Genomic DNA, 27135 nt, shown 5'->3' on the forward strand with positions numbered 1-27135 from the left:
TTCCAAAAGAGCCATTTTATTTTCTAAGAATTGATAGAGATCTTCTTCCTCCAAAATAAATACAAGTACAAATGCCCACCCGGCTGCAGCAGAAAGAAGAGCCGGGGGCCTACAGGGCAAGGGGGGGTGGGATCAGGCAGAGCCAGGTTCCAAAAAGCTATAGTATCAAAATGTGCGAGTGAGAAGACAGCGGCCCTGCTCTGCAGAGTGTCGGTAGGACTGGGCCGAGGAAAGGATAATGGATCAGGGCAGGTACTATGATGCAGGGAAAGGAGGGGCCGGGGTCTGTGTGTTGGTGAGTGTTTATGGAGCAGCCCAAATAATTTACATTCTCCCACTATTGTACAGTATTTTACACAGGCCCAGGGGACCTCAGGACCCAGACAGTGGGGTATTGTCCTTGGGAGCTATACAGGCAGCTGGGTGTCGCTCACGCAGCTGGTCAGGGCAATTCCAGGCATGGAAGAAGGAACGGCAGGCTGGCACAAGAGGTAGGCTTGCCCACACGGAGGGCACAGTGCTCTGTGGGTGTGCTCAGCACACTGGAGGGGCCGTTGGGTGCTCTACGCAAGCTCCCGCAGCCTGGCCACCGAGGGCCCGGGCTTCTCGAGGCTGGAGCTCCCCGCTCCCCTCTCCCGTACAGTCCAGCTGCACCGAGCGAGCAGCCTGGGCGGGAGCCCCGGTGAACTTCAGTCACTCTCGCTGGAGTCGCTGCTCTGCTCCCCTTGCACCTTGTTGCGGTGCTGCATGGCCCGGTGGTAGGCGATCTGGACAGACTTGCGGATGTTGGACTTGCGCCCCTCCAGCATCTTCTCCTTGTCCAGGTCCTGGTTCACACCCAGGGGCACGAGTTTGGTGCGGGGCAACCACTGCCTGCAAAGGAAATGGAGAGACCCAAACTCAATAGGGGTGCTTTCCTCCCCTGAAAGGAGAGGGTTTCCGCGTTCTCCCAAGTCTCGCCCCCCTCATCCTTTCTCGGTATGGGGCAGCTCCACCCCCAACTTTACCCACCAGGTTTCAGTCCAGACATGGCAGCCCCCCATCTCTGCCAACTTCCGTCGTAGGCCCTTACCAGGTACGCTTGTTGTCGAAGAAGAGGACCAGGTAGAGATGCTCCCGGGCTTCCTGAGTCATCTGCTCTCCCAGCTTCAGCACCTCCAAGGGGGGGACGGGGATGGGGACGCCGTGGTGGAACATCCCTTCCCGTGGCATCTTAGGGTCAATGATCTGCCAACAGGGGAAGATCGGACATCAGAGAAGGGAAACTACACAGTTGTTACAATAGATAAATCATTGAGCGTGAACACACACCCACACACCAGACAAGGAAAGGCTGCACTCATATGTAGAGTGCTGGAGTGGGGAAACTCCCAGGTTCAAGCCCCAGTTTAACTGTGAAGCTCACCAGCTGGCCTTGTGCAAGTCTGTATGTCAGCCTAACCCACACAGCATGCAAATTGACTGCCCTGAGCTGCTTGGAGGAGATGGAAATGTGACAAGTAAACAGATTGGGCAATTCAGCATTGAGGCTTTAAGGACCAATATGGCCTTTACATGTTAAACAGCCTGAGTTGTTCACGGCTCGCAATTGCACATGTATGCTGCTGGCAGTCACAGAATTGGGATTCCCCCAAACTTTTCCTGTCTGCGATTCTTCCTGCCCCTTAAAACAGGTTTCTGTCCTTCATGGGTGTTGAAGAAACATTTCAAAGGCTCTGTGTCGTGCATAGTAACGTGATGAGAGATTAGAGAAGTGCGCAATCTTAGAACTTAAATGTTGCGTTTAGAATAAATTACTAACACAACAACCGTTTAATGTCTCCGTTAACACCTGGCTTATGCTAAAAGGTACTGATTAGGCAAGTGGTCCATCCATATCTTTGCTAACAGACTGGTTGTATGGTTGCACAGCTTAGGGTTTAAGGATGTGGAGGCTGAAATCTTGAGTTCAATTTTCCACCCAAAAAAAAGCACTGACAGAAGGTAGTAAGGCAGAAACTGGGGGACCCTTGTTCATCCAGATGTTGCTGGACTACAACTCCCATCACCCTTGACTATTGGCCATGTCGGCTGGGGATGATGGGAGTCGGAGTTTTTTCTCTCTCTCACACACACACACAAAATTACCCTATTTTTTCTCCGCAAGAATTAGAAAAGTTCATTAAACAGCAACAACTGAATACTGTGTTTCTGTCGGTTTCTACACTAAGTAGCATTTTCTATTCTGCATAAACTTTTCTGTCTCGCAAGACCTGTCCTTGAAGCTTCACTTGGTTCATAACCTCATTTTCTACTATTGTTTCAAAAGGGGCATCACCCCTGCCAAGGTTTCCAGTGGCCTTAACCCTCCTTAGTGCGAATTTAGGCGTGCTCATCAAACCCACCAGTGCCGGATAAGAGGGGTAACCCCTGCACTTGGCCCACACCAGGTCCAGGGCATCCAGAGGCGAGTCCTCATCCTCGGACAGCCAGCCGGCCGATCGGCTGATGCTCTTCCGCACCACTGCACAAAGACAGAACGAGAGGGGAAAGGGTGTAATTGCCGTCCTTCTCACCAGCCCCATCTCCAGAGAGGAAAGCAGAGGAAACGCTGCCCCAAATACTCACTGCCATGGCCCACCCCTCGGCCGGTTCCCACCGAGTAGGACTCGTTTTCTGTTCCCGACGTGTCTTCGCTGCTGTCCTCTGGGAAATTGACGCGGGAGAAAGAGGGCTTCCCTCTGCCTTGTTTGGAAGGAGTTGTGCTAAATGGGAGGAAGCAGAAGCAGCGTTAACTTTCCACGTTCCGCAGAAGCCTGGGAGATTGGTACCTCCGCATTAAACGCGGAAGGGGGAATGGAATGAGACCCGTTCCCTGGGAAGTCCAAGAAGGATGCACAGTGGTACCTCTGGTGCGAACAGGATCCGTTCCGGAGCCCCGTTTGCATCCTGAAGCGAACGCAACCCGCGTCGGTGCGTCTGCACGGGTTGCGATTCTCCGCTTCCACGCATGCGCGTGACATCATTTTGAGCGTCTGCGCATGCGCGAGCAGCAAAACCCGGAAGTAACACACTCCGTTACATCCAGGTCGCCACGGAGCACAACCCAAAAATATTCATCCCGAAGCTACTTCAACCCGAGATACGACTGTACTGCAGGAACTTCCTGCGTTCGATGCCAGGATTGATCTCGCCACTAGAACTTTGGGCAAGCGTGGCAAGTGAGGAAAATGTCCTCAGCCTCTCATTGCGGCATACGTCAGAGAAGCCCTCGTGGAGCAGACCACAGGCCTACCTAATCCCACATCCTGTTTCTTGCTGCGGCCAACCTGATACTGGAAACAGCATGCAGGTAACTTGACTACTAGTCGCTCATAGCCTTGAAATGTGTGTAAATTTCTTTTTATAGAGGCATACAACGCAAGCAGCACTAAAAGGCGTGTTGTGTACACTGCTTCATCTGGAACAGTGCCTGGATTTACAGCAGCCTGATCCACAGCCATGACTCACAATACAGTGCCTAGAACCTGGTCTAAGCCACTACTTTTGCAAAATCAGCCATTTCCTTGTGGCACAGTTCTGCTTTTGGCCCACCATTATCCAGAACATATCAATGTTAGCAAGCGGTTGTGCTAAGACCTTGTGGCAGGGTGGTGCATGTGTCTGACAAGATTCCCTTCGAAACCAGAAGGGCAGTTTACAAAGTTCGCACTTTCCACCTGGGAAATTGCCTGACCTGGGCTATCCATTATTCTGCACTGTGCACCTAGGCTAAGGGGGGAAAGAGGCCCGGCTTCACAGCTCCATGCACTGGGAAGGATCTCCTGGTACCTGGTACGGTCCGAGGCGGCGCTGCTGCTGGTTGTGCTGCTGGACTCAGATTCAGAGCTGCTGCGTGGAAGGTTGTAGTCGTTGCGATAAACTAGGAAGCTCTTCTTGACCGGCTGATTGCCGCTGCTGAAGCCGTTGGCTGGCAGATCTGCAGAGGGTGGGGAGGGGAGGGCAAATCACAACAGGCTCTGATATAATACCTATAACTGAATTCTCCAGTTGACAATGCAATGGCTTTCTACCTGGCCAACCATTACACTACAAATTGTGAAAGCTGGATTCAAGCACAGATGGGTCCATTACAACAGTGTTTCCCAAACTTGGGTCTCCAGCTGTTTTTGGACTACAACTCCCATCATCCCTACATAGCAAGCTCATTGGTCAGGGATGATGGGAACTGTAGTCCGAAAACAGCTGGAGACCCAAGTTTGGAAACACTGCATTGCAAGCTTTTCTTTTTATCTATTCTGTCCCCCACCCTGTTCCTCCCCCCTCATGCTTTTTACATCTTTCTGTGCCCTTCCCAGCAATATACTTTCAGCCTCTGTGCCCCATTGGCTTCCCAGAGGACCAAGCCCCTCTCTTTTCACTGTTGACGTTACTTTTACCACTTTGTTAACCGGGACAAGATGCTTAACCTGACACAGGCAATACTCTCGTATTAAACTGTGGTCACTTTATGTGGCACTGAACTAAACCTGCAGGGCACTAGCTAACAAGAACGGCTTGCATTATTTAATTCCTTCCTTGCACATATGCTGAGTTTGCAGCAAATCCCACCTCCCTTCCAATCTAAGTATCTTCTCTCATGACATGGGACTTGTTGTGGAAGGAAGACCGTCCACACACCGTCTCAACTTGGACCCATTCCTCACTCACCGATTGGGCCGTCATCTGCTGATTTGTCGCTGTCGCTGTCCGAGGTGGAGCTGGGCCGCGGGCTCCTCTTGCGCGGCCGCCGGGACACCATGATTGGCAGCTGAGGGGGTCCCACGGCGCTGTTCCCGTGACCCGGAGCCAGCTGGCTGTCGCGGTTCTTGGGCGGGCGCCCCGGACGCTTGGGGGGCCCGGCCGTTTTGGGGTTCTTCTTGGAGAAAAGCACCGACGTTCTCCTGCCGACTTCGTGCGCAGGCGTGGAGGATGAGTTGGGGCCAAGGCCTGGAAGGGCAAGCAGTGACATTGCTCAGAGGATGAACATGAGCATTTCCCTTCAGTATCCCCACCACCCGTCCTTGGAAGCTGAACGGGTTCATTCGAAGGGATTGCTCCCCTTATACGCTGAGCGGCCCCCTCTCCTGTGAAGGGAGTCACCCACAGCAGCTGCTGAACAGATCTCAGGAGTTCTGAATCCAAACTTCAATGTCTCAAATCCCTGGTAGAGGACAAGGATCTTGAGATCATGTTAAAGGTAGCCAAATTCTGTGCGATTGCCATAAAACTTAGGGAACAAGCTGTGCTATCATGATTAAGGCCTTAAATGATAATTTTAGGTTATATGTTAGTGACAATGTTTTAATTTATATATTTTTTAACTGATGCTATATCTGTATTGTCCCTGTTATACCTAATTGCAAATTCAAATGCATCCCTATCGTGTTTTATGACTTCCTTGATATTGTATGTGGGCTGGAACTGGTCTGTGACCGAAATAATAAAATTCATTCACTCAGGAGTTCCAGAGTAGGGGATAACGCTAATAGGAAGTGGCAGATCCCACTCTCTGAGCCTCTGGGTAAACACTGGGAATCTATTAGGGCTGATGCCAAGGAAGACGTTACTAGGCCTGGGTGATACGCTGATATATGATCCAAAGCCTATCATTATATCGGTTTGATCATCTTTGACCTGGCAATATACCGTGAATCGTGATGTCTGTTAGGGCTGGGCGATATATCTTCCAAAACTGGTTTGAAGACCATACTGTGATCTCGGTTTAATAGTTATTTGACCTGGCAATAATGAATCATGGTGTGTGTGTGCTATGCAAAAATCACAATGTGGGGGAAACTGCAAAGCCAGCCAATGCCTCTACATGGCTCCATCCTTATTGCAGATGTTGTGATATATCAGTATAGTACAATGTTTAGTGGTGATATATCACAATAAAGTTAAATGTAAAGTAAAGGACCCATGGACAGTTCAGTCAAAGGCAACTGTGGGGTTGCAGCGCTCATCTCGCTTTTCAGGCCAAGGGAGCTGGTGTTTGTCCACAAACAGCTTTCCGGGTCATGTGGCCAGCAGGACTAAACCGCTTCCGGTGCAATGGAAACCATGATGGAAACCAGAGCAGTGCACGGAAACGCCATTTACCTTCCTGCCACAGCAATACCTATTTATCTACTTGCACTGGTGTGCTTTCGAACTGCCAGGTTGACAGGAGCTGGGACAGAGCAATGGGAGCTCAGCCCGTTGCGAGGATTCAAACCGTCAACCTTCTGATTGGCAAGCCCAATACAGTGGCACCTTGGGTTAAGTACTTAATTCGTTCCGGAGGTCCGGTCTTAACCTGAAACTGTTCTTAACCTGAAGCACCACTTTAGCTAATGGGGCCTCCCGCTGCTGCCGCACACTTTCTGTTCTCATCCTGAAGCAAAGTTCTTAACACGAGGTACTATTTCTGGGTTAGCGGAGTCTGTAACCTGAAGCATATGTAATCTGAGGTACCACTGTATCATGATGGTGAAAACCAGATATCGCCAAGCCCTAGGTGTTATACCTTGAACCTCAACCCTGGTCTGCTTGCCATGCCCCTTTCCACAGACCTGAGGGATCATGAACTGAAGTGCCCCTGTGCAATATTTTCTGGGAATCCTCCCCAGGAGGAGGTGCTGCACTGCTCCCCTGGCCAAGCCCCTCCCACTCGTGGAGGACCCTGCTTGTGGTACAAGCAACCCCTGGCTGGGGCCTGGCTGCTCCACGCGGTCCCAGGCCCCGCCACCCACCTTTGCCGGTCTCCTGGCTGCTGCTCTCCTCGGCGGCACTGTCGGTTTGCGTGTCCTTCTCGCAGGGGTTATGGGCCGGCAGGATGATGCGGGTCAGGGGGCCGTGCCCATCCCTCCCCGACTCCCGCTGGTGTGCCAGTTTGCGCCGCAAGGCCGTAATCTCCTTCTTGATCATCTTGGCTCGCCGGCAGCGGCCCACGCTCTGCTTCCCGGCGCTCACCTCGGCCAGGCGTCCCACCAGCAGGCCCAGCTGGTCTTCCAGGGGCAGGTGCTTCTGGTTCTCGGACAGCACCATCCGCTCCTCGTCTGCGCCAGCAAGGAAACAAAGCCCAGGATGAGAAGGAGGCTTCCGCCGATGGACCAATGAGAGACAAGAACCCGGGAGGCAAAGAAAGGAGGCAGGGATGGGGGAACCTGTAGCTCTCTGGGCATTACGGGACTACAACTCCCATCAGCCCCTGCGGTCAGGGATATTGGGAATTGGGATGGGACAACAGCCGGAGGACCACAGGTTCCCCAGGCCTGACACTGTTATGCAGCATCTCAGTCCCTAAAAGGAGAGGAGGAAAGCATCAGGATGGGGGCGGTTGCCTTCCACAATTCCATATGCATGCAGTTTTAGGTGCACTTCACATCCCTGGGAATTCAAGTAGCTTCTATCCCCGCCTCCTTTCGTTGAAAGTTTAGTTTCCGGATTTCTGGTGATAAGATCTGTTCCGTTTCCTCCTCTCCAGCAGCCAAGCACATGGAAAAGTAGCTTGTTGGTCCATCTGTGTCTGGGGCACTCTGGCATGAGCGAGTCCAACTGTTAACAGCCTAGCTATAAGGATGGCCGCCGTGGACTGTAGCTACCCAGCACTGCCCCATACATAATTCTTATCTGGCTCCTGGCTGGCAATATCTTAAGGCATGGTGAAAGCCTCACCAATAGTTTCAATGATGTGGAAAAGCAAGGAACATATGAAGCTCTAAGAAACAGATATACCAGACTTTGGTGGTTAACCTCTCCGATGTGCAGATCTGACTAGATCCTTCAGATTTTGCACTTTTCTGAATTTTGCAGCACAGTTCTCGACTTGAAAAAGTACTAAGATACACATAAAAGTGCTTTAAAAATAAAATAAAATAAAATATGTGTAGAAAGATGTCCCTTTGAGACAAAATATGTTTAGAATAGCGTGTGAGAAAATGCATTCATTCAAAGCTACATCTGGAGTACACGTGTTGATATGGATTTTTTTAAAAAAAATGCAGATCTGTATGGAGATGGGAAGGAAGGAATTTATTGCTGAACACATGCAAACCAGCCTTCCTCAGCCCGGTGCTTTTCAGATGTTTTGGGCTCCAGGTCCCAACAGTCCCAGGATGCATGGCCAATGGCCAGGGATGATGGGACTTGTAGTCCAACAACATCTGGGGTGTTAGGAAAGGCTGAAACTGATATGGACTGGAAACGTACTGCTCCGTAATTCTTGGAAAAATGAATAATTTAAATATTGCAATTTAAAAACAAACAAATAATGAAGATATTTATGAAAAACACGGTTGTCTGCATACTTTCTTTAGGGGGCAGACCGAAGAGATTTTTCAGACAGGGTGTTGAAGACCGAAGGACAAGACCAGTACCAACAGCTCTTAAATAAGCCCTCAGATGTCAAGGAGATAAACAACTATCTGACTTTTAGAAGACATCTGAAGGCAGCCCTGATTAGGGAAGTTTTTAATGTTTGATGTTTTATTCAATTTTCAATCTGTAGGAGCCACCCAGAGTGGCTGGGGAAACCTAGCCGGATGGGTGGGGTATAAATAAATTATCATCATCATCATCTTTGCATCCTCTTCGTCACAAAGCAAAGAGGAGGGCAGATTCTTGAGTCTAACCCATAATACAAAGGGCTCAGTGCTAAAAGGATTCAAGGCAACATAGGGTCCTTTTGGCTAAAAGCCAAGGTAGCAAACAAACAACCGTAGAGGCTCAGGGTAATTGTAAGTTGCTGGGTGAGAGGATAGATGGGAGAGAGGATAGACCGCTGGAGGGTGGTTTGTGTAAAGAAAGCACATCACGGCGTTTTCCTTCCTGGAGGAAAATGAATCCCACCCCCCACCTTCTTATTTGTTGGCCTAGATACACACTGGAGCATTGTTTAATGCTTGTGCCCCGTAAAAGGAAGAAAGAAGGGAGCCAAATGCCACTAGGCAACCTCTTGTCTTGGGACTTTTCCTGCACGGGAGAGGAAGGGGAAACTTGCCAAGAGGGATTCTAGTAGTTGAAATTCTGCAAGCCACCTCTGGCAACTTGTCAACATACCAAACTGCAATTTTTGAAAGCTGGTGGGCTGCTGCAACGGGGAAGTTTTGGCCCAAGCTCCCACTTTCTTAGCCCCTGCAGCTCTGGAAAAGTCTCCTTTAGTTAGCCTTCCTCTTTTCCGAATTCACCCCCGTGACCTGCTCCTCTCACACTCGGACCACTTCCATCTTCCTCCGTGAGGCTCTCCTCGCCCAGCCCCTCCTTTCGCCACACTTCTTCCCCCAGGAGGCCTGCCTCTTTCTAAAATCGCAGCAGCTCAGATGGTGCCAGCCGGGTCCCTCCCTCTACGTGCCAACACTACCAGAAGCTCCAGCCCTCCCACAAAACCCTTTTTGTGCTTTGCGATAAAGGCATCTCGGCAACGGATGCAATCTCACTGGGGAGAGAAGGCAGGGGCTTTCTCTTCAGACACCCCTTTCTTCCCAGTGGATCCAACCCGAGTGAATGCCAGCTTCCGCCCAGGCAACCTGGGGCAGGTTTCAGCTCTGGAACTCCTGCCCCTACCCGGGCAGCCACCATCCTAATCTCTGGGCATTAGCCGTTTCTTATACTGACCGTTCTCGGTGCTTCGCAGAGGCGCCTCGTCCGCGGCCATGGGGAAGTGCATGCCCGTCTCGAAGTCGATGCCCATCTTCTCCGCTTGCCGGCGCGCCTGCCGCAGCACGACGTCCCCTTGCTCCCGCAAGCGGATGGCTGCCCGGTAGAAGATGGTGTCTTTGGCGTTGTACTTCAAGCAGTTGCTGACGATCAGGTTGAAGTCCTCTTCGAACTCGTCCAGGTTCAGGTAGCGATAGCCCTCCAGCTTCTGCTTCATGGTGTAGAAGTCCATCGGCTTCTTGATGTGGTCCAGGTAGTCTGGGACCTGCAGCGGGCAGAGAGAGAGAGAGAGAGCGGCGCGGCTAAGAGATGGGGGAGATCGCCGCCCCGGGGTGGGGAATCCCTGCTCCAAGAGAAGACGAAACAAAAGTTAGAAGCAGTCCCGAAAGCCTCTCGCCCAATCTGGAGCAATTTCCCCACGGAGAAAGGGGCACTGCCATTCAGCGCGGGCACACAAAGTCGGGCACCCTCCCCCAAGGCCCCGTGAACGGCGTTCTCCCACCCCCACCTTCCGAAAAAAGAAGAGCGAACATTCAGAAAGGCGGGTGGCTTGCAAGGGGAGGCAAAACCAAAGCTGGTAGAGGTTTGGGACCTTGCTCCCAACCTCTGCTCCTCTGCATGTGCTGCAAGTCCCCTAAAAGTGTCTGCCTGCACTCTTCCTCGCCATACCTGGCTACCCCACCTATTACCTCTCAATTTCCTTTCTCAATAGGCCTCAATCTCAACACACAACTCTCTCTCTCTCTCTGCATCAGAGGAGGTTCTCCAAAACCCCTCTTGCCAGGCCCTGCACCACCCTGACTAAGGGCTGGGGACAGACCTCTTCCTCTTCCTAGGCAAAGACAGTTCCTGCATCCTCCTCCCATATATAACAAAGCTGTGTGGCAGAAAAACAGGGTGTTTTAATATAATTATGCTGTACTGGATGGAATAGAGCAAGACTAATCTGATGGTAAGTTTGTACTGCTAAGAAGTGGGTCAGCAAAAAAATAAAATAAGAGAGCGTCCGCAAAAAAAGGGGGCTGATAACCAGACATTTTCAGTAAGCTATTTGCCCCGGCCTGCAGTGATCTATTCAAACAATTTGTTTTTCATCAACAGTCAGAAGGGAAATGTAAAATGAACCTTTAAAAACAACAACAACAAAAAACACTTTGGCTTTCGAGTAGACAATTCACTTTGATGGAGTGGTGCTGATTTTGTGTATTTTTGTCTTCCCAACTGCCCAACCTAGGAGCAGAATCTAAACCTGGACTGAATTGTTCCCTCTTTCTGATGAAGACAAGGTATCCCTTGAAAGCTGAGTTTGGCTTCTTCATAGCTTTTCTACTTTCTGTATTTATTGACATTAAAAACAACAAAGATGCGTACTCCAATCTTCTAGTTCCTTAATACGAATGACGCATTGACCTTAGATAGCAGCACGGCTTTCAGAAGAAGAGTGTGAAGGACTGGCCATGTTGGGAATGTAACACTAAACCATGACTTGGTCCTACAAGCAACAGTGAGACTTGAACTCGTCCACTGCCTTCTGCATGACCAGAACGAGGACTTTGCGAACCTCTATCTCCAGTTTGAGTGTGTGTAGTAGCTCTAAAAGTGGTCTGGCTGGGCAATGGTGTCATTATTTCCCCTGGTGGTGACCAGCCTGTAGGGCAAACAGATCCTTTTCTATGAGAGAAGTCACATAACCCCAGACAAAATCAAAAGGAATAGAATAGTCCAGCTTGAGTTTAGATGGCCCTTGTCAAATTGCCAACCTGTAACCCCTTCCCTGCACCTTCACGGGAAACCCCTGGGGCTTTTATCTTGGTGACCTGGGTGACTCAACACATTGGCCTCCCTCCTCTCCTCGCCCTGCAAAACGGATAATCCCCGAAGCAATTTTTGGTGGTGACAGTGACCGCAACCCACCCCTCTCACGGTGGCGTTAGAATTTACCTTCTCATTTGTTACCAAAAACAAAGATGGCGGCCAACTGGAGTGGGCGGGGGTGGTTTTTTATATATATATAAAAAAAAGAAATGGAAGTTGTTTTTATATGCAGTAATGGCAGCAAGAATATTGTTGGCCCAAAAATGGAAACAAGAGGAATTGCCTACGATTGAAGAGTGGAGAATGAAATTGACAGATTACGTGGAACTTGATAAATTAACAGGAAGGATCCGGAATCGACGTGACCAGAGATTCACTGAAGACTGGAATAAATTTACAGAGTATATGCAAACACTATGTGATGATCAATTAACGTTTGTAGGTTTTCAGGAAGTTCTGTGAAAATGTAAGGTAGAAATATTGTTAAAGAATAAGGGATAAATAAGATATTAAGATTGTGCAATATTAAGTAAGAAATGTGGAAGTAGTAAACAGAATGGAGAATCATCAGAAAGGCTGAGGGAAGTAAAAAAAAAGAGGATGTCGGTGATAAATAAGTGTTTGTTTTGTATGTTTTTTATATTGGAATATATATATATATATATATATATATGAGAGGGCCCAGGGCAGGTGTCAGCAGTGGGCCATCCCAGAGCACGGAGGCGCAAAGAGGCCATCTACTGACGCCAGGCCTGGAAATGGCGTCTGACCCTGTCAGGAAGCTTTGGACCATAGTACATTCGAGCTGCTTGCCCAGCCAGCGGGGCCTCTGGTGCCTTTCGCACACACAATGGCCCAACCCTGTGGGCGTGCGAAGGAAGGGTCGGGGTCGTTGGGGGCACAGGACAGGACAGGCCCAGCGCCAGGGCTGGATGGGAACAGAGCAAAGTATAAATTGGGGGTGGAGGGGTTCTTACTTCGTAGAGTTCTGTTACCTCAGACAGCGGGACCGGCTGGCTGAAGATGTTGCCCGTGTCCTTCTCCTGGAGCTGCTCCAGCGTCCGGCGCAGGAGGATGAGGAAAGGGGTCAGCTGCATCTCCAGGGCCACCTGCTGCATTTTGATCTGAAACACAGAGCGGGGGGAGCCATTGAGCTCCCAGGTCCCCGGGACAGTCCGCTGCGCCTCAGCCGGGGACCTCTGAAGTAGCATGGGGTTAGAAAGCACCAGGGCAGAGGGGCTGGGGAGAGGGGCAACCGGTGGCCCTCCAGGTGCTACAACTCTCCACCCACCCCACCAAGTCCCTGACCACTGGCTGTGCTGGTTGGGGCTTGCCGGAAGTTGGGAGTCCCCCAGAAACTCTGCGCTGTAAGAGAATTTCACTTACGGGGCGACCGAGCCGTCCTTGGGGCAGCTGGCCTGCCATTATGGATCTTGTGGAAGCCCCTAATATGCTGCTGTAATACACCCTTACCTCCCCCCACTCCTCCCGGGGAATGCAGAGGTGCATCATGGGCAATCCTGGTGCTGCTTCGCTCCTGCCATGTCAGAACACGGCCTGGGAGCGAGCTGTGGGGACAACGGGAACTTGGCGCGAACAAGAGGGGAGCAGAATTCAGACTAGAGCCAACAAGTCACATCTGCACAGGGAAGTTTTTAATGGCTGATGTTTCGTTGCCTTTTTAATATTTCGTTGGGAGCTGCCCAGAGTGCCTGGAGCAACCCAGAAAGATGAGCGGCATATAAATAATAAAATTATTATTATTATTATTATTATTATTATTATCTGGGGAAGCTTGACACCTCCCCAAACACCCCTCAGACCACCCCTTCCGGAAAGGATCTACCACCTCATCCCGTAACTCTCCTAGGAAAGCCCAGTGCTCCCCTCTTATCATGCCACTGAGGTCGAGCGCTTCCCTTAAGCGTGTCTCCCTCCCTCCCCTCCCCAGGAGAGGACGCCCCAATCTCCCTTTCCCGCCGCAGTTACCGTCTCTCTCTTGAGCTTCTCCCGCTTGCGTATTAACTCCACCAGCAAGCGCGCTCGTTCCAGGTCGTGGCGGAGGCGCTGCCAGGATTTCAGCTGCTCTTTCAGGGCCCAGTTCTTATCCTCTGTGTTATCTCGCTGCAGGAACATCAGAGTCTATGAGAGGTAGGGGCATCCCTGCCCCCTGCCAGGTTTCCACGGCTCTCGAAAGAAGAGCGGCAGCTGGCTCCGCCCAGGGTGGCTGCCAGGAGCTGAGGGGAGGGGGGCAGTGGCAAACGCCAGAGCGGAACGGGGCACGGCGAGGGCAGAGACCCCTTTGGCGGGGTTGCAAGAGGAGGCCCGGTGCCTTCTCTCTCCCTCCTGGCAGAAGGAAGATGCGCAGAGCTGCCTTGCACAGTCAGAGCGCCCTGCATGGACTGTCTACCCTGAATGGCGGCAACTCTATGGTCATGGAAGAGGGCTTTCCACCCTCCCGCCCGCCGAGTGAGCCTGGGACTTTTTGCATGCAAAGCTGGTCCTTTTGGGTTAAGCCAGGGGTCAGCAAACTTTTTCAGCAGGGGGCTGGTCCACTGTCCCTCAGACCTTGTGCGGGGCCGGACTATATTTTGGGGAGAAAACTGAATGAATTCCTATGCCCCACAAATAACCCAGAGATGCATTTTAAATAAAAGGACATATTCTACGCATGTAAAAACACGCTGATTCCTCGACTGTCCGCGGGCCGGATTGAGAAGGCGATTGGGCCGGATCCGGCCCCCAGTTCTTAGTTTGCTTACCCATGGGTTAAGCTCATGCTGGCTTTGGCCTTGGCCGGAGGACATCCATAGGTCCCCGCACCCACCACGTCTTGCCGCGGCAGCCAAGGCCTTCCTTCCTGCATGCAAACTGGGGAGCGCATTGCCCGGCCTTGCCGCGAAATCAACCTAAGCTTCTCCCGCACAACCCCATGCTCCTTCAAGTCCAACAAACAATGGCAAGCGGGTGGCCAGGCACCAGAGGCCTTGCTCTTGGCCCTGCAGGCACCCGGCAGTCACGCCCCACTCGTCCCCCTCCCCACACGTTCGCCCTGGCCCCCAACCTCAAGGCAAGACGTACCTGCTCAGCCTTGGACACGGGAGGAGGAGGGGCCGGCCTCCCGGGCTCGCAGTTCCTATGGGACTGCAGGTGTGTTTGGAGCCGGCGCAGCAAGGGCACTCCATTGCGGGACTGCCTCTTCAGGGTCCAGTAGCTGTGCAATCTCTGCATGAACTGGCTCTTCCTCTGGAGGGTCAAGCGGTTGGTGATCTTACTGAGCCTGCAGGGCGAGAAGGGGCGGAGTGGGGAGGGTCAAGCGGTCGTTTGGCAAGGCCAGGGAGGCACAGCTGTTCCGCCTGTACCACAGGCCTAAGGAAAATAGTTAAGCGGCGTTACTGTATTGCAGAACACACCGACAGCGGGGTTTGGAGATGGGGGGGGAAAGAAAACCTGGGTTCAAATCTCCTACGCAACTGGAAGGTCGTGGAGCAGCCTCGGCCGTGTTGCTAGCTCTCAGCCTTTTCCACCACTTTCATCAACCACAAAGTCAGAGATGTGGCGTTAATGTTATTATTGCTACGTTGCTGGTGAATGAGAGTTCTGCAGTGGCCTTTTCACTCTGCCCTGCTTCAGAAGTCGTCCATCTGTGCACCTCTAGGAGACCAGAAGAAGGGCCGCCAAGGAACCAGGTCACGAGCAGGGAAACTTTGGCCTTCCTGACGCTGCTGGACTACAAGTTCCCATCATCCGTCGCCATCAACTATGACGGCTGGGGCTGATGGGAGTTGTAGTCCTGCAAAATATCTGGATGGCCAAAGGTCCCGCAGCCCTGAGCTAGGTGAAGGATGAGGCTAAAATTGGTTTGCCCAAGCCTGGGATATGGATGTGGCACCTGGTTAGATCCTGAACAGGGGGCAATATCCACCCACCAACTTTCTCCATGGCTAAAATAGCCTGCTTGGCATCCCATCGTTGGCCTCTGAAGTCTGAGAGTGAAAAAATCAAGAATCTGGTGGGGTGGAACTCCTTTCCTGAAAACATCACACCGCCAACTAAAGCACCAGGAGGCACCTGGGATGACTGAGGTTTAGTGGACAACTTTTTGGATCTGACCTGGCCTCAAATCTCTCCTAAGCCGCCAATTCACTGTCTCTCTGCTTAACCCCGAGCCACAGTTGCCACTTGCCTCTTCGCCCCTGCATGGGACAAGAGCACTTCTCTGCAGTCAGGAAGACGAGTGGCTGGTGGCTGCAGCAACAGAACCGCTGGGAGCCCCTGCCCTGGAAAATAGTAATGTTATTCTATTTATTGATTATGACATTTAGATCTCACCTTTCCTCTCCACAGAGCTCAAGGGGGCACAGGTGTTCTCTGCCTCCCCATTTTATCCTCGCATCAACCCTACGAGTTAAGTTAGGCTGAGAGGCTGTGTTTGGCCCAAGGCCACCCAGCGGGCTTCACGGCCAAGTAGGGATTTGAACCCTGGTCTCCCAGCTCCTAGGGACGTGGGTGGCGCTGTGGGTTAAACCACAGAGCCTAGGGCTTGCCGATCAGAAGGTCGGCGGTTCGAATCCCTGCAACGGGGTGAGCTCCCATTGCTTGGTCCTTGCTCCTGCCAACCTAGCAGTTTGAAAATACGTCAAAGTGCAAGTAGATAAATAGGTACCACTCCAGCGGGAAGGTAAATGGCGTTTCCATGCACTGCTCTGGTTCACCAGAAGCGGCTTAGTCATGCTGGCCACATGACCCGGAAGCTGTACGCCGGCTCCCTCGGCCAATAAAGCGAGATGAGCGCTGCAACCCCAGAGTCGGCCACGACTGGACCTAATGGTCAGGGGTCCCTTTACCTCCCAGCTCTTGGTCAAACACCCCAGTCACGACACCACATTTGGCTCTCTTACGGGAAGCCTGCAGAGCAGAACATCAGGGCAACAGCTTTCTTAGCTGCTGGTGCAACTGGGACTCAGAAGCGTGTTGCTTCTGAACCTGAAGGGAGCATCTAGCCAGTAAGGCTTGTAGCTATTGGCAGCCTTATCCTCCAAGGACCTTAAGGTACAGATTTGCAGGCAATTTGCCTTTGCTACAAGGCTGGTTTCATTAGCTGCGGTGGGATGGAATTCTGTATTTTTTTAAAAGCATTTTGTACACTGAAAAAGGTGCTCAAGAAATATGCAGAGACAAATTAAAGATTTGCCTTGTCGGCAAAACAGACCAGCGTCCATCGAGACCAGCGTTCTGTTAACAGCCACAGCCGGCCGTGTTACTCTTGAGAAACCCAAAGCAAAGCAACAAGGGTTGCTCGGGGATGTGGTGACACACAGCGGAGGAAACACCCACCACTGCCGGGCTTGTTTCCTGCTCCCAACGGACAGGATCGCAGAACCGGCGTCCAGCAGGAGAGCATTTTTCACCACGCAGCGAAAGCAACGTTCAGCCTGGCGTAATTTGCTGCCTTGCCGTTTTGCCCACAGAGGGGAGACAAATTCAAAAGCGGGGTTCCAAGGGAACACAGAATGGAGCCCTGCCCAACCTTGTCATCAAACCGTTGGGTGAACAGTTTCTCTGGCCATAAACAATCATCTGTGCTCACAGAGAGAGGAGTTGAAAAGGAAGGAAGAAACAGGAGCACCACCTTACCGCTTAAAAAACAGGGTGCTGTTTACGGACAGTTTCTAAAATGTTTTTAAATTGTTGTTTTATTGATAGTAATCCGCTCAGGGGTTTCATGACGGCGGAGCGATATATGAATTTTTGTAAAATGGATAAAATAAATACACACCCCTAAACAGTGTTATTTTTTTTTTAAAGAAACATAAGGTACCCTTGAGTATCCCTAGAAAAAAGCACAGCCCCTAACTCCTGAAATGTTTGTCCATGGCAACATTAGCAGTAGCCCTTCTCCACTTATTCCCAAAGTGCATCTCCTTTAGCAGAAAAAGATATATTAAATTATTTTTTAAAATTAAATCTTGAACAGTCGCGTGCAAACTTACTGAACATAACTCCCATGATGGTAAAAAATAAAATAACTTGCACCCTCGTGCAGAGACATGTGCCCAGTAGCTTGAGAAGCGAATGGGGAATCTGTGGCCCTCCAGATAAAGCCGGACTCCAATTCCCACCAGCTGGCATGGCCAATGGGAGCTGGAGTCCAGCAATGTATACAGGGTCTCAGAAAAGCCCAGTTTAAGCCCCTGATCAGCTGTGGAGCTTGCACAGCGATCTTGGACAAGCCAGCCTCTCTGGAGATTATCCCACTCGTTATTCTGAGGCTAAAACGCTACCTTGAACATAGATGAACTGCAAACGTAGTAAATAAAAAAGCAGCCCTTTCACAAGCACCCAACACGGTTTTGTCTCAAGCGGATGCGGCCCAAGACAGTTTGTACATAGCAGGCCTCTGGATTAGGCGCCCCAAATACTGATTGACACCCGATGCCCCTTTAAATGGGTGGGGTATGATTGGTTTGCTCCTGTTCTTACTTTATTATATATTTTGTGTTTTTTTATATTGTACTTTTATGCCGTCAACCGCCCTGATATCTACAAGTATAGGGCAAATACACAAATAAGAATAAACAATAAAAACCCAGGGATTATTTTTTGCCTGGGCCGTACAGACCGGCCTGCAAAGCCCCAAGTAACCCAGACAACAACCTCGCCGCTTTCTGGTTCCATCTTATTAAGGTTGTGGGACGAGCGGCTGGGGGGTGGGGTGGGGTAGAGAGCGCCCTACCTGTGGGGAGGAATGCAGGGCACCGACACCACCGGCGCAGCCGCTCTCTTCTCGGCCAGGATCTTCCTCGCCTTCTTCATCTTAATCCGGGACTTGGCCTTGGCCTTCTTCACTTTCTCCGAGCTCCAGCCTTTCCCGTCCTCCTCCTCCTCCTCTTCCTCCTCCCCCTCGCTGTGCGAGAGGGCGGGCAGGCGCCGCATGGAGCCGGGCGGCGTGTGGATGTCGCAGTAGGCCGTCTTGCGGACGCTGAAGGAGGTCCCGTTGGCCCCCGTCTCGCGGACGGGCTCCATTTTCATGTAGAGCCCGGCCTGCTGGGCGCAGGTGACGTGGAAGGCGGTGTAGCAGTTGGCTTTGTGGCACTGGATGCAGGCGCCCGAGCCTCGCTGCTTGCAGATGTAGCAGGTCAGCTTCCAGCGGGCGGGCGGGATGTGCTCGATGCTGTCGATGGGCTCCAGGAAGACCGTGTTGGCGAAGCACACCTCCGGGATCCAGAGGGCGCACACCACGTGGGCCCAGCGCCCGTCGTCCGTCTGCTTGAAAGCGCCCCCTTTGTTGGGGCACAGGGCGCAGTCCACAGCCCGCGAGGGGGACTGCAGGCAGCGGCGGCACAGCCACTGGCCTTCGGGGATGTAGGGGACGCCGTAGCACTCCTGGTGCACGGCCAGGTTGCACATGTCGCAGAAGAGGATGACGTTGCTGTTCTGGCACTCGCCGTCGTTGCAGATGCAGCAGACGGCATCCTCGTCCACCAAGGCGTTGGGGTCCCCCTTGTTGTGGCTCTCAAAGTAGGACTCCTTCTCCAGCCGGTCCATCAGGTACTCAAAGATCTCCTGGGGGATGGGGCTCACGCCCTCCGTCTTCCGGCGCTCGTTCATAATGTCCAGCCAGATGTAATCCTCCTCGTCCATGTCGTACTCGACCTCCTCGTCCAGCTCCTCGGCCGACTTCTCAATGTATCTGGGGCGAGCGGGGAAGGAAAGGGACAAAAGCACACGGCTCGGTGACCGGGAGCGACTGAGCGCCTTTACAACAGAGAAAAGCGACTATAGGGTTGTTGGCTATTACTTGCATCTTTCCACCCGGGCCTGCCCTTTAAATGCTAGAGGTCAGGGACTGGCTAGATGACAAGGAGAGGTGGGAGGCACCAGCTGGGAGACCCCCAAGGGAAGCCCCAGAGGAGGAAGGCTCCAAGCCTGGGGATTGGTAGTGGGACACTGAGGTCCGAGGGAAAATGGGAGGGAGGAATGGTTGGCTGCTGAAGAAGCAACAGGCTTTAGTGAGCAAGGAGAGCCTGTGACAGGGAGCAGCTCAGACTCAGAGGCTGAAGCACAGAGGGAACAAGAGGCTGCAGGAGAATCCCAGGAATCTGCCTCTCCTGCTGCAACGAGCTCCTCTCCCTCGTTGTCTCCAAGGACACACAGGGCGATGCATAGGGCGGAACAGAGATTGCAGGAGGCCTGACGTAGTTTGAGGCTGCTTGGGAAAGGTCTGGCAGAGGGAGGAAACTTAGATGGGGTAAAGAAGTCGACCATCGGTCCTGGCAACTGCTCTGTAGGGGCAAGTCCTGTCGGGATGTGTCGCTGAGCTATGTGCCGTTTTCTCAAATCAAGAAATAACTACACTGCCTAACTCTGCAACTTGTGTGTTGACCATAGCTGTCAACTTTCAGATTTGAAAATAAGGGATCAGCAGCCTCGAAAATAAGGGATCAGCAGCCTCACCTGTCCCGGGGACAGTCTACGGGATATCTAACAATCCAGGATAGTAGCGGGAAGCAGCGGGAAACGGCGCTGGAATAAGGGAATTTCCCGCAAAAAAAGGGAAGGTTGACAGCTAGGGTGTTGACCTGCATCTGGCCCAGTTCTGAAGCTACATAGTCTGTTTCAAAAGCGTTAAGGTTTGGTTGCTTTGACCTACAGAGGGAGACCTGTTACCCCTAGGCCTGAAAGCAAGGAGCACAACAGGACAGATTTTGACTGGCAGCCTAATACTAAGTGTTGCCAGTTTGTTCCACCATTTGGGTTCACTTATCATTTGTTCACCTGCACCATTTTACGTAGAGAATTCTGGGGTTGGAAGGGACCACGAGGGTCATCTAGGCCAGCCCCTTGCAAGGCAGGAATCTTTTCCTCAATGTGGGCTTCGAACCCACGACCCTGAGATTAAGGGTCTCATGCTCTACTGACTGAGCCACGACTGGCTGCTTCAGTGCTCTCTTCCTGGCAGAATTAGCTGAGTACCAGCATGAGCTCTGCATGCCATCCCTCTTCCTCTAAGCTGAGAATTCTGGTCACAGCCATCCAAGCCCTTTTTTCTTTGACCTGGGGTGGGGAGAGAAACCTATCACGTCACTCTGTGAAAATCCTTTCATGCAAGCAGCCGCACTACTTACAGGTGAGTGAACCGGACTGGGCGAAACACCACTGCAATCAGACAAAGTCTTCCAACTTCAGCATAATGTACCTCTCAAAAGTCAGGGGTAGGGAGGTGGTGTTGGGGAGTTAGGGCGTCTCTCCAGGCAAGTTGCACTTTCTTTCTACCTTGCCCCCTGATGCCAGGGAATTCTGTGGCCACCGGGTAGGAATACTGCTGTTCCTGATTCTCCTCCCGAGGTGCAACCCCACCCCTCCTGTTAGGAAGGGAATAACTCATCCTTTGCCCAAGGGACACAGGCTGCCTCGGTCTCCAAGCTGCAACAAGGCGCAGCCAGGTGATGCCCTCCAAGAGGGAAGCGCAGAGGCCCCCCGAGAAATGCTCAGCAGCACCTCCTTAAAGTGCTCTCCTCCCCATTTGAGAACCTCAGCTTGGATGGAGATGGTATGATTAATAATATTGTATACCACTTAAGAAGGGATGCGGGTGGCGCTGTGGGTTAAACCACAGAGCCTAGGACTTGCCGATCAGAAGGTCGGCGGTTCGAATCTCCGTGATGGGGATGAGTGCCGCAACACCAGAATCGCCCACGACTGGACCTAATGGTCAGGGGTCCCTTTACCCTTTACCTTTACTATACCACTTAAGGGGGCACCTAGCCCATCTAGGAGAAGGAAAACTCTGATCCTAAACCACCACTGCCTTGCAGGATACCATCAGGAGTAGAAAAGGCTAAGGAGTAAACCAGGGGTCAGCAAACGTTTTCAGCAGGGGGCCGGTCCACTGTCCCTCAGACCTTGTGGGGGGCCAGACTCTATTTTGAAGGGGGGAGGAATGAATGAATTCCTATGCCCCACAAATAACCCAGAGATGCATTTTAAATCAAAGGACACATTCTACTCATGTAAAAACACGTTGATTCTCGGACCGTCTGCAGGCTGGACAAGAGAAGGCAATTGGGCTGGATCCAGCCCCCGGGCCTTAGTTTGCCTACCCATGGAGTAAACCCACACAAATCCTGAGTGGGGTCTCTAAGGCGGTTGGATGGCACCTTGTACACCTCCTTCCTGCAACTCCTGCAGCCACGCTGGTGCCAAACGTACTGCTCTGCTTTCCTTTGGACCAGATCAGTGAGGCTGGGCAGCCCAGGCCCTCCCCACACACTGCCCAGGCTGGTGCCCCAGGGAGGTCACTTCAGTGCTGTTAATATAGCAAAAACAACACGGGAGGTAGCAGCTACGAGTTACCACTCTCCGCAGCCACAGCAGGCGCTGTGATTCTCCAGCAGGGCTGGGTGATATATTGATACATTGCCCAAAACAAGTTTGAAGTCCATATTGTGATATCGGTTCCATAGTTTTTTAACCTGGTACAAAATACTGCAAATCATGATGTGTGTGCTATGAAAAAATCACAATGTGGGGGAAACGGTGAAGCCGGACAATGCCTGTACATAGCTCCATCCTTATTTCAGACATTGTGATATGTCGGTATATCACGATGTTTAGCTGGTAATATATCATGATTCTGAAAAACCAGTTATCGCCCAGCCCTATTCTCCAGTGGTTTGACTTCACCCCAGGAGGCGAACTCCATTGTCTCTCGAGACAGATGGATGCTAACAACATACCACATAATATAATAAGAAGAAGAATCTCTTAAGTTGCTTACATAGGACACAATCAAAACCCAAACACGACCCAGCAAAGCCCTCCGAACCACAGCTCCACAGGGTGCCCCCAACCCACAGGTGGTACCTGTAATACGAGGAGGGGCGAGGAGGGGCGTCAGGCGTGTCCTGGTCCAGCTCCCGGTACACGGCCTCTGGGAGCTTGGGCATGTTGCCCGCCGAGGCACTGTGGTGGTGATGGTTGGAGTCCTTACGCTTCTCCTTATTCTTATGCTTGCCGGCTTTGGGGGCCACGGACGGCGTCTCCGTGTTCTCCTTGTTGCTGTTGTTCTCCGGGACCTCCTCGGGCGCCTCGTCGTCCTCGGACACCACGTCCAGGTTGTCGAAGATGCTGATGCGGTGCACGCGGCCGTGCAGGTCCACTTCCACCATGCGCTGGGCCTGGGCGTAGGTCATGACCTCTCGGCCCGGCGACTGCGAGGTCTCGGAGGGGCTGGGCGACTGCTTGTTGGCCGCCCGGCCGTGCCGGCCCTTCTTCTTGTGCTTGCGCAGAGGGGTGCTCTGCGGGGGTGGGGGGTTGTCATGGTCGTAGTGGTAGAGGTGGTACTCGATGCCGCTGTAGCTCTTGTAGATCTTGCGGCAGGTGTCCACCGGGCACTCGTACGGCGGCTTGGTGGCCCGCAGGTTGTGGCAGAACGTCTTCACGTCAAAGTCCACCCCCATGGCGCCTGCTAGCTCTGTAGGGAAGGGGGAACCAAGAGCGGAGAGGTCAGGGCTGGCGCACCACCCGGATACCTACCAACAGATACGACCCAAAACACTGTGCCGGGAGGAGCCAGGAGCTTCGCAAACAGGCTTCTAGCACGTCGTAACAGGACCTGCTCCACTCCCAGACTGATCTAGCACAAAATGCACATGGGGACCAGGCCAATTCCCAGAGGCAGACGGGCACGAACGTGACAACCACATCAGAGACTGTTGTGCAAAATTTTGCACAGAACTGTACTGCTTCTTTTCCCTAACCAGGTATTACACTTCGTCCTCTTTCTCCCGGGTTATTGCTAAATCACGCAAGGAAAAATGTGGGCAGCAGCCATCTGGGCACTAGGGACCTGGGATGTCATTCTACTCACCCTGCCTGATGCTGCCCATCTAAGGAATTTCTGCTGGTTGTGCAGGGAGCAGAACAGGTTCCGGTTTTCTGTCTGTCTAGCTCAGGGACAGGAAACCTGTGGCCCTCACGGTGTTGCCGGACTACAACTCCCATCATCCCCTGACAGACAGCCATGCTGGCTGCAGCTGCTGGGAGCTGCAGTCAACCATTTGGAGAGCCTTGAGGTTCTCATCCCTGGTCTAGCTGTTCTCCACTCCTCCTACAAATTACTCCTCAAAGCCCACTTTTTCAGCAAAGCTTTTCCTGAACCTCTTCACTTTCTTGCCAGCCAACTTCCCTGTATTCCAGCCTCACAGAGCCAACTAATATGGCATTGTCGGCAGGGGACTTCTAATAGTGCTTGGCGTGGTAAACTGCAAAGGCAAGGCACACAGCTCCAAAAATACCACCAATTGGTTGCACCAATAAGCCACAACCATGTAGCAAGTCTCTGTTGTGTCCACCTCTATTTCTAAGGCATGGGGCCAGTTTCCTTCCCTTCGTATTTTGTTTTTTGTGGCTTTCACACCTGTGATGTCCTGCAACATTCAAAGCCATTTTTACCCCTTTATCCGTTCCTGTCTTCTCTCTCCACTCCATCCAAGGCAGGCTGTAAGCCCTCTAGGCAGGGATCCTTCTCACTTGTATTTTCTGTTCCTTTTTAGGCACGCTGCTACCACTAAATTTTAAAGCAGCAGGAGTCTGGCAGTGGCGGGGAAGGGAAAGAGTTTGAGAGTATTAGCATTAACCAAATTACTCATGGTATCTTCCCACTACCCCGCAGCTGCATAAGAGACAAGCTGGGCCACAGTTATCCAGGCTCTGGTAACATCCCATGTGGGCTACTGAAATGTGTTACACACTGGTCTGCCCTTGAAGACTACTCTGGAATTTCAGCTGGGATGCAATACAGTGGCTTAGAATGTTAACTGCAACTGGCAGAATGAAACATGAATCAGAAGTTCTGAAACAACTCAACCAGCTCCAATCCATTTCTGGTTCTCAGCTTTAAAGCTCTGGATAGCCAGGTATCTAAAGGGCTACCTTTTTCTCCCCATGAACATATCTCCCTTCCAAGGCCCACTCTGAAGTGAGGTAGATGGCAAAGCACCACAATGTAGAATGCTCTTCCTTTTCAGCACCAGCTGAAGGCTTTTGTTCGCCCCGGCTTTTAATGTAAACTAGCTGCAGGGACGCGGGTGGCGCTGTGGGTTAAGCCACAGAGCCTAGGACTTTTGCCAATCAGAAGGTCGGCGGTTCGAATCCCCGTGACGGGGTGAGCTCCCGTTGCTCTGTCCCAGCTCCTGCCAATCTAGCAGTTCAAAAGCACGTCAAAGTGCAAGTAGATAAATAGGTACCACTCCGGCGGGAAGGTAAACGGCGTTTCCGTGCGCTGCTCTGGTTCGCCAGAAGCGGCTTAGTCATGCTGGCCACATGACCCGGAAGCTGTACGCCGACTCCCTCGGCCAATAAAGCGAGATGAGCACCGCAACCCCAGAGTCGGTTACGACTGGACCTAATGGTCAGGGGTCCCTTTACCTTTACGGAGCAGCAGAGAATGACAACTAAGACAAGGAAAGTCTGGCTAGCAACATGGAATGGCCCTCGATTTAATACTACCCACAGTTGTGCAACTGATAGCAACATCAAAAAGGGAAGTAAAAGAATGCCTGTCACTTGCCCCTTCTTGCTCAGGCTCTGTCTCACACACTGCCTCTGTCATGCCATGGTGTCCCCTAGCTGGAGGGGAAATGAAAATTAATGGGAAAGGTGTCAGGCACCCCAGGTTGCATTGACTTCCTTTCTACAACAGGAATCAGACTGTACTAGGAATGAAAATCCCAAGCTTTGCCTGTGTGTGCAGCCTCCAACCACTCTTTGCACCTGTTGTTGTTTACTACATTTCTATACTGCCCTCCATCCGAGGATCACAATTTACAATTTAAAAACACAAAAATGCGCAACATAGTAACAAACAACTGCTCTTTCCCTTTAGCAGTACACTCTGTGTTTGTTTGTGTGCATGTGTTCTTGTTGTAGCACCAGGAATAAACAGAAAAGGGCTGAAAGAGAACACTGAAGGACGTCAATCAGCCCACCACACCTTTTGGCCCTGATAACTCCCACATTGCCTTTCTCATCCTTGCTTGGAGCAAGGAAGAAGAATTAGCACAGAAAGGATAGGAAAGCAGATAGAGAGGCTTGACCCTGCTTTACACACTGCAGACCTTACATTACCTCTCTCATCCCACGCTGTGCCAGCAGCTATAAGGAGAACGATAACTAAGGGAGAAGAACGAGGGAGAGCAGGTGGCCGTGAAGCTGCTCCCATCACACACCACCTTCCCTATCTCCAAGGCACCCTCTGCCACAGAGAGATCACGGGAGAATGAGTGGGTAGCAGAGAAGGCAGAGAAAGACGCCAACCCAGTATGCCACCACCTTTGTCCAAGTAACCCTGCGGTGTACCAGGAGGGCAACGGGTGGCGGCCATCAAGCTACCCACCTTTCGCTCCCCGGTCCTTCTTTACCTTTGTGGCATCTTCCAGCATAGGTGGGCAGGGCAAAAGAGCAGGCACGGAAACACCAATCTCTCCCACGTCTGGTGCCCGTGGTTCATGCAAACCCCACGCCACCTCCCCCAACAGCAGGGCAGCAGCTGTCATGGGAGGGGGCAACCTGGGCAAAGCAGCTGTCAGGTCTCTCTCTCTCCCTCTTCATGGTGGTGGTGAGAGAGCAGGGAGGGGGGCACAGAGAAGTCCGCACGCCACATCCCCTGCTGTTGGGCACATTGTCCCAGTGGGTGCTAAAGAGAGGGAGAGCTGCTGCCCTCCCTAGATATTGCTGGACAACAACGCTGCTCCTATTATTATTATTATTATTATTATTATTATTATTATTATTATTATTATTATTCTGATGTGCTGGATTTGTAGACCGCCCTTCGCCCGTAGATCTCAGGGCGGCTCACAGCAAACCCATCACCCCTGGGGGGGGGGCCCGCCCCACGGATACCTGCTGCAATGGGAGGGAGAGGGGCTGTCAAGCGCGCGCTCTATCTCTCATTCCCACGCGCGTGCACTTCCTGCACGCATCGGAGGTGGGGGGGGAAAGTGTGGGTCGGATGTGGGGCAGGAGAAGAAGGCGGCTTGTGGGTTGGCGGGGCAGGAGCGGTGGGGGGGGGGGATATCGGAGGAAATGCCAGGCGGCCCGGCAATGCTTTGCCCGCCGCCTTCTCCCCCCTTTGCAAGGCGCACACAGACCCACGCAGAAGCAGCAGCAGCCCCCGTCTCCTCGCTGTTTCCGCGGGAGAAACGCGCCCGCCCGCCCGCCGGGCGGCTTCCCCTCGCCGCTCCCCGCTCCCCTCCTCTTCCCCGCCCGCAGGCTCTCTCACCGCGCTCGGCCTCAGGCCCCCCGCCCGCGGCGGCAGCGGCTGGGCGGCTGCTGGGCGGCTCTCGTGGCGGCAGGGCCCATGGGCCCAGCCCGGCCCGGCCCGGACAATGGAGAAGGAGGAGGAGGCTCCGGCGGCGGCGGCGGCGGCAGCAGCAGCTCCTGCGCGGGGAGGCCCCGCTGGGTAAAGCCGCTCCTTGGCAACCGCACTTTCGCCACCCGGCTCGTGTTTGTGTATGTGGGGGGCACCTGCCGATCCCACCCCCCCAGTTTCCCCCCACCCGCCTCGCCACACACGTTTCCCACCCCCCACCGTCTTCTTCCAATTTGCAAGGTCAGACTTACCGGCCGGCGGCCATGGGCGAATCTGCTGGCGCCAAT

The 27135-nt window shown here is 52.5% G+C and overlaps 1 protein-coding gene across 3 annotated transcripts; it reads right to left on the bottom strand.

The window, feature by feature from the left end:
• BRPF1 (bromodomain and PHD finger containing 1) lies at window positions 1-26915 on the bottom strand. 3 transcript variants are annotated; one of them, XM_028719714.2, is made up of 14 exons: window positions 26759-26915; window positions 22339-22948; window positions 18209-19165; window positions 14554-14752; window positions 13462-13596; window positions 12450-12596; window positions 9616-9922; window positions 6753-7058; window positions 4690-4968; window positions 3811-3958; window positions 2608-2744; window positions 2385-2503; window positions 1073-1227; window positions 1-873 (listed from the first exon to the last, which is right to left on the bottom strand). In XM_028719714.2, the coding sequence occupies exons 2-14, from the start codon at window positions 22932-22934 to the stop codon at window positions 690-692; spliced, it is 3669 nt and encodes a 1222-aa protein (XP_028575547.2). In that variant the 5' UTR covers window positions 22935-22948; window positions 26759-26915; the 3' UTR covers window positions 1-689. The 3 variants fall into 3 exon arrangements, with proteins under 3 accessions (XP_028575547.2, XP_028575548.2, XP_028575546.2); XM_028719715.2 differs by having other exon boundaries at window positions 12468-12596; window positions 13462-13614; XM_028719713.2 differs by having other exon boundaries at window positions 13462-13614.
• Window positions 26916-27135: the final 220 nt, after the last annotated feature.

This window comes from Podarcis muralis, chromosome 2 (genome assembly GCF_964188315.1).
Source record: "Podarcis muralis chromosome 2, rPodMur119.hap1.1, whole genome shotgun sequence".
Taxonomy (NCBI): Eukaryota; Metazoa; Chordata; class Lepidosauria; order Squamata; family Lacertidae; genus Podarcis; species Podarcis muralis.